Source organism: Pavona decussata, unplaced genomic scaffold (assembly GCF_977016875.1).
Source record: "Pavona decussata unplaced genomic scaffold, jaPavDecu1.1 SCAFFOLD_198, whole genome shotgun sequence".
Lineage (NCBI taxonomy): Eukaryota > Metazoa > Cnidaria > Anthozoa > Scleractinia > Agariciidae > Pavona > Pavona decussata.
This window is the reverse complement of record NW_028145606.1, coordinates 957653-969081: the sequence shown is the minus strand read 5'-3', so window position 1 is coordinate 969081 and position 11429 is coordinate 957653. Positions and strand designations below refer to the sequence as shown.

Below are 11429 nucleotides of genomic sequence, written 5' to 3'. Positions count from 1 at the left end.
ATGTGTTCCGATATTAACAGTCCATATTAACAACCTATGCCAGGCGGTGATCACTGTGCTGTATGAGGTGTATAAATATAGGGTTGACAAGCCTTCGCGCTCACGTGCGTGTTTTAGTTTTGCCCTCACGGGTATATCTTTTTAAGAACACCCTCTTTATTAATTTATGAAATGAGCGGTGTCCCCCGTATATTTTCTTTAAGAGCTTGATTTTCTTCTTATTAAATGCCATTTATGGTTTGGAGGATTTGCGTGATGGTCACTGTCGCATGTTTTGTATTTTGATCTCAAAGGTCATTTCTGGGTTATGCGTATCGTTTATTAGAACTCTTGTTGTTTCTGTTTAGCGACTGCCGTTGTTATGTACTTTGTGGCGTTTGGTATGGTCCATTTCAGTGCATCCGGTGACAGAAAAGCCTCTCTTTCTATCACTGTAAGGATAGGATTTGAACGGTGTACATGTATCTTGCAGCCTTTGTGTTGCTGAGCCCGGCTATTTGCTTTTGTCGCAAGATGTTGTGTTTCTTATCACGGCTATCTGTCTTTTGATCCTCTCTTTATCATTGTAGCTTGTTTGAAAGCTATGCAATGCGTTAAATTGAGGGCTTAAGTCCTCTTTAGTCCGTTTGTGTTTCTGTTAATATCGCTTCGCCGATCCGCTCTGTAACTGTGAGGTTTGTGTAGTGGGAGCTTCAGTTAGTATTTTCCTCCTGTGTTTTGATTACGCCACAGAATGATCAGACAATTATCCTGAGTTAGCATTCTCGTTGCTCTGGCCATGGGAAATTTTCCCCTTGTCAACCGCTATCACTGGTTTCAACCCTCTACAGCGCAATAGCTCGGTAATTTCCATCCCCTCGCACAATAATTTCTCTCCTTTTTTGGGTAAAATTTCAGCACCCATGAAGTTATAACACACGTACGTAACTAAACAGAAAACAATCTCGACACACTTAATTACGACTGAAAAGGCTTTATTGAGTCAATCCCCTCAAATTTACACCTAAGCTGCCTATTAAAGTTTGTACTTTTTCAATACAATAACTTGATGTAGATTCAGTAGATTTCACAATCAACCTTACGCAAGAGTGTTTATCGATAGATTTTATCGCATCAACCACACAAAAACTTACAATTTCCACGCACAAACATTAGTCACCTCCGCTTCTCACAAAATCACGGCGAAAATGCGTTACTCTTTGTCCAAAACCACTGCTTTTGACAAAGAAACAACTTAACGCCATACATTTCTTTCTAGCGACTAGCAATGTTTGCCCCCTGGCGATCCCAAAATCCTTTGCGAATACATGGGTCTCTGATTACTGGAAAATCATTCATTTTGTGGACCTTTTACGTCTTATTTCTCAATTATTGTCTTTCTTTCTTTCTTTCTTTCTGCTGGGCTGGAAACTTTGGAAGTCTAAATTACAATCTATAATGTTTGAGCAAGTTACGTGAAAAACTGTTAGGACATGGACAAAATTTGGTAAAGATACTTATGAGAACCATGATCGATTGACAGTATCCTAATAAATAGGATCAAGAGTCAACAGGACAGAGCATAACATCTGCTCTTTCGGCGGAAGACGTACCCAGCGAGTCTTACCTACCACCAAAGACCGTCAACGGCGCAAGTTTGAAAAACTTTGCGCGAAAAGCAGGCTTCTCTCTCGACAACATCTTTTGTTGACAAAACGAACTGGGTTATGCCTACTGTAGAAAGGACTGAACTTTGCTGTGACACCTGCGAACGTCCCACGTCTAGTTCAGTTTTAGATCTTCGCTCTTCGTTTTGGAGACCCCGCTTGGGAACCGTAGCATGAATTTGGGAAAGGGAAATTTTGTGTAACTTGAGGAAAATTGAAGTTAAAGTCCTGGTTCATTTTAAGGGAAAGATCAAAAGGTCGTATTGTCTGGGAGACTGAACGCTTAGACGAGAAAGAATTTCAACCAAGCTTTTATTTCTCATTAATGAGGCGTTATGCCTATTTTAAGTGTAAAATTTACTTAGTGAAGCCGTCTATTTCAAAGGCTTGACATTCTTCAATCTGGTAACGGAAATCGTCTATTGCAGTTAAAAATGCACGCACTTGCATTTAAATAGAAGAGTACTTACAATTAACATTTCGAAAAATCCGTATCTTCCATTTTTCTGCGCATCAAGTGTTTCTTCGAACCAAACACATCATCTCCTTGTTAAAATGTTTCACATAGCATAATCTTCTTCAGAAATTCGACAACGAATAGATTTGTACTTTGATTAGGCTAGGACCAGCAAATGGTTAAAAGAATCATTTCTGTTTTCTCAACCACTGCCAACTCCAGGCCGAGAAAATGGGCAAACTTAGCAGCTAAAAACGTTGGTAGAGTAATCTTCGAAGTTGCCTCAAGGAACGTCAGCGTCGTGAAGCACCATGCCTCTTTCACACAATCCATATTAATCATTTAATATTAAAAGCTGCTTGGTCTTTGAGAGTGGCTTCACTGCTTCAGATAGCGCCGTCTTGAAGTCCTCCAGTGTATGCTTTGTACAGGGTGGAGCCTTAAGGTGTCCATCTTGGAACATTTTACAAACTTCTTCCAGCATGCTTACCCGCAAATCATCTACAAACAACAAGTAAGGGAATTAAAGTAGATCGCACAAAACGTAACATGGCAAAACAGCAACAACAACAATAACAAACACAATAGTACTTTCAATAGTCAGTTGCAACCCATCTTGACTAAAACACAATGTTTGTTATTTCATGAGATGCTTAGCCCTTAAACCCCTAATATCAAAGAACAAATTCTCCTATCTAGTCCTCATACTTTTCTTATAAAAGTACTGGGGAGAAACTATTACAATATCAAGAAAATTCACCTTGACTGGTCATATGCTTAATTCTCATGACCTCAGGGGTTGAATAAGCATTGATATTACAAGGAGAAATTTGATGTTGATCACTGTTAGGGCTTAAAGGGTTAAGCATCTGAACAAGCGTGGCCTTCGGAGAAAAAGATGGGCTTCACTCGCACGTAGCAATGCGCTGCACTTTGCCGCGTGTTTTCCCGGCGAGATCGTTAAGAGAAAACAAAGACTGTTTTGTAGTCTGTTCCAATCCCGGGTCTACTCGTAATCGCGTACCTTTCTGATGATCAAGATTCCACTTGGACATCCAGAAACCTCGTACTTTAACGTCACTAAATATCAGCGAGCCCTTTATAGGAAGAAAACAGAAACAGTGTTAACGACTTTATATCAGGAAACTGTGCACCTGCCTTCTCAGTGCCCTAGCACCATAGCGTATAACATAAACTGTCTTTCTCCTCTGTAGCACAGTGGATGCCTTCTTCCCTAGTTCCTAGGCCTCTCCGTCTTTCGTCTCGGTCAATCCGTCTTCGGGTCACGTGTAACAAGTGGCTCGGATACATCAACAATACGAATAAACCATGAAGGTCTGGGAGAAAGCCGTACAGGAACGAAGCAAGGTGCCTTTAGAATCGTCGATCCTATAGCAGTGTGTTGGGGGTAAATGGCCTGTTCCCAGTAACCTGTGTGTAATTGATTATCGCGGCATTGCATTAGGCAATAAAACAAAAAAATCACTTCATACGGTGTTTTTGCATTCCCAATGTTTATTGTTAGCTGGGCAAGCTGCCGTAAGCGGCCAACTATCCCTTGCACCTCAAGCGGCCGCTTATGAGAACCGTTCTTGTAAGGGGCCAGCTCCAGTTACGGACACCTTTATCGCCTTTATCGCGTCCCAAGGGTGTCCGCTTGCGAGAGCTTCCTCTGTCAACGACTATCGCGGTTACCCACACACGTGTAACTTATCAAGTTGCGACAAGAAAGCCTGAAGAATATTACGGCTTTAGTTGCGTGCATAACCGCGATGCTTTATCATGGATGTAAGCATGTTAAAGGGGAAGTATCACGCGAATTTGCTGTCATTTCAAAACCCAAAAATGTTCGTCTGTCAGCAGAAACAACGAAATAATTGTCAAGTTTGTTATAAATTATCACCCCAGTACAACAAAACTGTCGATTATTGCCTCTTGCCAGAGACAGAGTAGGCCGGTATGGATTGAAACTTGAAAAATATTAGGCTAATGTTTTTCAAGTTCTCGCATTTTTGTTTCCAAAATGCGCTAGAACAGGTCACGAATTGTTCCTTTCAAGAATTGATTTGATTTCTTTCCTCTTGTCATTCTAGAATTATTTGGCAGCTAATTTAAGGTCTTAACAAAAGATATAAAAACCCCCATGATACTTCCCCTTTAACTAGTAAAATAATGTTCCACGATGTTGATTGATTAAAAGCGACATGGCAAGACTGTGGTTTTGTTTGTAACACTCTATCATATAGAGCTGTTTTCAATTGAATGTCGAAAGTAATTTCGCGTTTGCTTTGGTTTTGCATTACTACGCTCAGTGATTGGTTAACAAAACTCGCGCCACTTTCTCAACCAATGGGAATCCAAACCAAAACCAATCGTGTTTTCGCCGCAAGCGTTTTCCCGCTCTTGGCGCCAGTTACATGTACTGTATTTTCTTCGAATTCTGATTGGCTTGTTGTGTTGTTTACATCTGTTGCGATTGGCCAGAGTAATAACTTTGGTTTTGGTTTTACGACACTCAATTGAAAACCGCTCTATACTGTGAAGATAAAACCAGACAAAACTGCCAACATACCGTAGGCACTGTAACAGGCTGTTTGGACATTCCACCGTAAGTAACCATCGTTCCTTTTGTCCTAGAAACAGAAACACTTATCTTGAAAAGATTTTCGCGGAAGCGACAAAAAGTACTTCCATTTTCATCATTTCATAGTCCATCCGTTTAATCCAGCAACAAGTAAATGCATAAAAGGTTTAGAGAACTACACCGGGAAAAACATCACAATTTCACACTGTGCTTACCCCAAGTAGCGGAAAAGGATCATCGAGCTCCTTCCTCCAACGCAGTTGAGGGCGAGTTTTGGAGGTTTGATGCTCTACAGTAAATGAAAATCAGTACAATATGTTTATTCTCAATTCGCAATCAAACTCGCTAGGAATAAAATTGCAATAAGAGGAATATTTTACGGTCACACGCACAATGTTGCCGTTTTCACCCTTTCCATACAAATGTGTTTTCAAAAGTTTGCGTTTTTGCACTGTTCCTACGGATTCGTTTTTTGCTTCGGTTTATTGTTTTTTTTTTTTCAGTTTGCATGTTCAGTGTTTACAGTGATTGTTGTTTAATAGTTTCCGTATTCACACTGTTCACACGGATTCGTTTTTTGCTTCATATTTTTAAAGTTTGCGTTTTCAGTGTTCACACTGACTGTTGTTTAATAGTTTCCCTATTCACACTGTTCACACGGATTCGTTTGCAACTGACCTTCATGATTTCTTTCATCTCGGAACTTTTCAACTCCTCCTCTGTGAGGACATAATTAGCTCCCAGGTCTGTGAGGTGACTTTTCAGCTCATCCAAATTTGATCTAATGAAACAAACGTTTTCAAATAAGAACAGAAAAAAATCTACCCTCTGTCATCCCTAACATTATCCTTGAGAGTTGTCTGGCCATTGGCGGATCCGATATTAGCGTAAGGTAGGGGCCCATAGCGTCGGAACAAAAACGTTTCATTAAATAGAAGAAAGATCCTCGCAGTCATTTTCGCAACTAGGGCAGTTGCGAAAAGGAAGCCTGAATAAAATTCAGGTTTGAACGAACGTGATTGGAACCCAAAACCACTGCGGTGCCGGTGCAGTGCTCTACCAACTGAAAGGATCTTTGTTCTATTTAATCTTTCACCTGCACTTCAAACATATGTTTCATATATTCATATTAATTTAAAAAACCGTCTCAGCTAGAATTTTCTTTGAGAGTAACTTGGGGATCCTCCTCTGATCTACCACTACTGGCTCACATCTGATTGTTGTGAGTGGCAGAAAGAATAAAAAATATAGAGCGGTTTCCAATTGACTGTCGTAAAACCAAAACCAAAGTAATTACTCTGGCCAATCACAACAGATGTAAACAATGCAACGAGCCAATCAGAATTCAAAGCAAATACATGTAACCGTTTAGCTTAATCTGGCTTCGGACAACTGGGCCCAGGATTTTTGAAATTTGAATTTACATGTCAGTTTTGAACATCACCAGCAAGATTTCAGAGTTCCCGTAGAAATTACCCTAGTTTGTTGACGGTATAAAGCTATGAATTTGTTTTAACTTTAGAGCATTATGTATTTCAAAAATAACAATTGCTTCCCAAGTATTTTGATTTTTTTTTTCAGTTAATGCCCCTCAAAATTCCATTCAAATGCCGGACATTATTCGAATTCGAATGTTCATTTCATTCTTCCTGATTCTTGGAAATACTGGTCATGCGTGACATAGACTGAACGCAATAGAGTCTGTTCAGTGTAGCATTGTCGACATTCCACCCAGTGCCTTGTGGATCAAGTCAATCACTTACATTAGTTTTACCTGTCACGAACAATGTTGACAGTGTTTATTCCCCAGGCTGCAGCTAATTGGATGAGTGCTTGTCCCACTCCACTGTTGGCTCCATTTTGAATCACTGTGTCACCTTAACAAAGGACGTATGGTTATTACATATGAAATAAATAATCAAAAATATTCTTCATCATCACCATCATTATAATCATCTTATTAGCTGATTCTCTGTTGAATACAACTCTTGTAAATGACCCTTCCAGGTACCCCTCAACTCACGAATGTTACATTCCATGGAAATTTGTTTAAAGCACTTCTTTGCTAAACAGTTTAGACTTTGAAATTAGTGTATTCTGTAAGCAACAGCTCCATCAGTAGAGCAAACAATTTCGTACTTTCAGAGGGTGGCTACCAGTGGCTTAAGGACGGTGCCTACTTTTGTTACTGCGCACACATTCTGCGCATCTCGAGATACTCGCGTTTCCTCCGGGTGGTGCCTACTAACACAGGGATATTTTTGCGCGGTTTAAAACTTTGCAGAGAAAGCAGAACTTAGTAAGTGCTTTTGGTATCAAAAAAGAAAATTTGGCGTAACCATGCATTTTTCAGAGATAATAAAGCTTCAATTTGAAAAAAAAAAAAAAAACAACACGACACATTGCTTTGTATTTTGCTGCTTTTTAGAACAATTGTTGCTTAATTATCTCTAAAAAATGTGTGGTTACACCCAATTTTCTTTTTGGAATTCAATAGCCCTGGCTAAGAACTGCTTTTTCCACATAGTTAAAACCCTTGCAAAAACACTTTGGTGTTAGTAGGCACCATCCTTAATGAGACTCAACAGTTGACATAGAGCAAGGAATGCCAAGAAATAAAATCCAGGCTTCTAAAATGGTACAACTGAGTGAACCCTTTAGGAGTTAGGCCAGTCGGAAGCTTTACAATTTTTATCACCATCATGCAATTGAAAGAAATGTTCTACCTGTGTTATGTACAACCTTGCTCAATATAATCAAGCATGCAATACCTGGCTCAAGATGTTCAAAGTCCTTCAACATTCTGAAAGCAGTACAAGGGTTTACACTCACTGTGGCGGCAGCATCCACAGGGAGACCAGGCGGAATTTTCAAAACTTGATCCTCTGATACCACAAGGTGCCTTCTCCAAGACCCTGGGTATTAAAAAAGTACATTAAATCAACTAACGTTTTTTTTTTAATTCAATCCCTGAGAAGCTCTGTATGCGAATTGTATAAAAATTTTCTTGTGTAAGTTGTAATGCTTGCCACATTGGTGAAACCAGCCGCCATTTTTCTAAACGCCTCCATGAGCACAGACAGACAGATCCTCTCAGAATTCAGAGTCTTTTTGTGCCTCCTGTTCAACAGATTGTTTCAAAATTTTAGATTCTGCGGGGCTCTACTAAGTTAAGCTTAAAGAATCTATGTACATAAAATGGGAAAAGCCCGACCTCAATCAGCAGATCAAACAGATTAATTTGATGCTTTCCTTGTAGGCACCTTGACTTACAGTCACTTTGGTTAGGTGCACGTGCATTCTGGCTCCGTTATAACTTTGAATCCATGTCAGGTAATATTCTGTAACATAATGTAACGTATACATTGTGACTTGTGCGCTATAAAATTCAACACTTGTTTTCATAACTGTCATACTGACGATGACGGATGTACCATTAAAACATGTCTGGAATATTAAAGTAAGTTGTTTTGTTTTTCAAGATTTTAATTCATTTGATAACTAAAAACATAGAATAAAAATTATGTTGAATTATTACAAAACACTGAGGAGGTGCAATGCTATAGTGGTTTGTGTTTAGCTTTTCAGCGAGAAAATCAGAGAGTAGGTATTTTGATGCTTGTTGGTGTCACGGAAAATAACACATTTCCGCTAATAACAATCAATAAAAGGAAATAAAATGTAAGTCCAGTACCCTGGCACATGATATCTTTGATCTGAAAAACAAATCCATACACACAAAGCAAGGCCAAAAGTATGGAAAAAGTTTGGATTTTATGAAGCTGCTTACATGTAAAAAATACATGGAATAGCCATTGGCAGGTTTATCCAATTACAGTCAATGATTGTTTGATTGGGACAACCTGATTATTTCTGATAATAAATTACACAATTCGAATGGTTTAAAAAGACTTTTTGAGGGACAAAGCCTATAAACAGTGCAGCTAACATTCAAAAATACTAACTTTTTATAATTAGATTTCATGAGATTTTGAACATGGTTTTTATAGATAATTTATAGTTCCAAATAGCATCTGTGTGTATTTGTATTAAGCTCTTAATTTTTCTACGTATTCTATTTTACTGAAGTTAGTTTCCAGATGTAAAGCTACCATGTAAATATGCTGGAAATAAACCATTATTATTATTATTATTATTATGTGCAGTTGATAAATGCATGGATGCTAAAATAGAACCACATAGCCTGGGCGTGCAGTGTAACCTATGCAATCTGAAGGAACTATAAAAAGAAAACTGGTGAGTTAAAAAGAAATTAGCGATAAAATATGAAAATCTTATAGACAATCTAGAGCTCTCTAATGCTAAAACTATATTGAGCTCCTTAGAAATGCTATTCCCTCAAGGAAAGTCAACTGACGGTAGCTTTGAAAGTTCTCACTATGTTGAGAGAACTCGAGATGGTAGCCTCCTCCTCCTCCTCCTCCTCCTCCTCCTCCTCCTCCTCCTCCTCCTCCTCCTCCTCCTCCTCCTCCTCCTTCTTCTTCTTCTTCTTCTTCTTCTTCTTCTTCTTCTTCTTCTTCTTCTTCTTCATCTTCTTCTTCTTCTTCTTCTTTCTTATTATTCATTCTTATTATTATTATTATTATTACAAAAATTGTACCAACCTAAACATAGGTCTGCCCTTAGCACCACTTGGTCACCTTTGCTGAGTTCTTTCACTTCACTTCCAACCTCTGTGACCTCCCCTGTACCCTCGACTCCACCAACCGCTGGTAAGGATGGCTGAATGCCATATGTACCTTAAAATAACAGTTACACATGTAATTACAGCCTTAAATTCTGTTTGTTTTCCTGATCTACAAGTCGCATATAATTATAACAATGGGGATAGTCTTCCATCTTTTTAAACCTTTCACCTACAGTTCAAATATTATATAATTATTCACTTTGACATCAATTGCTAGAGACGTTAAAGTCGTCTAGACGCATTTAACGTCTGAGACGTTTAAGTTGTCTGTTAAGTGCGTCTAAACGACGCACTGAACTAAAGACGTTAAAGTCGTCTGACGTTAAAATATGTGTCTGTCTTATTTACCGTTTTTATACTAGACGTTAAGTCGTCTCAAGATGACTTTAACGTCTCAGATGACTTTAACGTCTCTAGCTTAAAAACGGCCAATGTCATTTAACCTTTTGATTCACACTCAGTTTTTCTTCTGTGATTAGTTACCTTTCACACATTTCTCTCAAGTATTCAAGATTTTGTAATAGCCCTCCCCCCACCCTCCCCTCATCATATAGTGGGTAGAGTCGAAGTGCCAGCATTTGGTCAGCTTGAAATGATTTCTGTGACATGCTTCTGAAAGAGAATATGACTCTGTATAAAAGCCAATGAAGTCAATTAGAATTTGGAGACTGCTAAATGTTTGGTTTTATCGATAGAATTGATTAGGTAATTTGGCCACCGTAAAGAGATTTGCACTGATGTTTCCAGTACCAGCCCTTGCAAATTTGCTCTGACAAAGGGCTAAAACTAAAAACATTAGTACTTGAATCTCTTCATAGTGGTCCAATTAAAAATACCAAGGCTGCATTTTATTTAAGTTTTTCCAAAGATCTTCGGCGTGGTTTCTAAATTGTTCAGTGTACTGGCACATGATCGTGGTCTTTGACGCAGGGTAAGGAGGCCTGGGTTTAGATTACCTCATAGGCATGATGGCGTGACGAAACGTTACCAAGGTTTTTGAAAACTTCCACCATTCAAATGAACTGAATTTGTCAAAAAAAATATCCAGGATTTTACTCCCGGTGTAGGAATTAGAGTGTACAGGCGGTCAGCATAACATTTTCCTGGCATAGGTGCTTCGGTTTCGGCTTGGTGTGGAAGTTCGAAACTCTTGCCGTATCTTCGGCATGACACATAAACCGAATGCTCCCAGGCCAATTACCTTATCATTACCAAACATTCCTTTCCACTCCCCCTCCCCACTGACCACAGTTTCTATGGAACTAACCCCCTTTTCCATATGTGGTAGGGAGACTATGTGTATCCTAACATGGATTATTTGCCAGGGAACTTGACAGTTCAAATCAAATTTTTGCCTTCAGACTCCGAGACAACAACAATTTTATTGAATTTTAGCCTTACCTTGTATCTGATTGATATCAGCAGGATTTATTGGAGCAGCAAGCATGTGCAATAACACAGACCTCGAGCCAAAGTTGTTTGCCTCCACTTTCTGTAACCTATTAGCAGTAAATGAAATGAAATGGTGATTACACATGCACCACTGTCATACTAACCCTCTTCCAAATACGATGTGCATCAATGAAGTTTGAGTCGCAAAATGTTTACATAATTAATGTATGGGCTGTGTGGAAATCTTGATGATACATAGTACCATGGCGTCAATCTTTAATACCAGATGAAATTAAGTTCAATGTGACCATGACAATTTAAGCTTAAACCCCACCGGAGCTGGAGATCTCACCTCTCACCTTAGAACTTTCTCCGGGTCACCATGCTCGGAATAAACTAACGACTCAGACTTGGTTTTGAAAAATCGGCAAAGGCAGTTCAGATGAGCAGTTTTTCTTGCAAACTTTGGTCCCACGAAACTACCCCTCAGCAACACTCTTGTGGCCGCCATCTTGGTTTCAAATCTAGATCCCAGTCCCTTTCCTAGTGATGTGCCGTGTGAGAGTACTAGGGGTGTGCCAAGTGAGAGAGCACTGGGGGCGTACCAAGTGTGAGAGTACTAGGGGTGTACCAAGTGTAAGA

The 11429-nt window shown here is 39.2% G+C and overlaps 1 protein-coding gene across 1 annotated transcript; it reads right to left on the bottom strand.

The window, feature by feature from the left end:
• Positions 1 to 1939: 1939 nt before the first annotated feature.
• Positions 1940 to 11316, bottom strand: LOC146461466 (enoyl-[acyl-carrier-protein] reductase, mitochondrial-like). The gene is made up of 10 exons (XM_085086858.1): positions 11147 to 11316; positions 10797 to 10894; positions 9313 to 9447; positions 7459 to 7602; positions 6462 to 6564; positions 5366 to 5468; positions 4903 to 4976; positions 4676 to 4736; positions 3128 to 3200; positions 1940 to 2604 (listed from the first exon to the last, which is right to left on the bottom strand). Exons 1-10 carry the CDS (start codon positions 11296 to 11298, stop codon positions 2438 to 2440), a joined length of 1110 nt encoding a protein of 369 aa, XP_084942984.1. The 5' UTR covers positions 11299 to 11316; the 3' UTR covers positions 1940 to 2437.
• Positions 11317 to 11429: the final 113 nt, after the last annotated feature.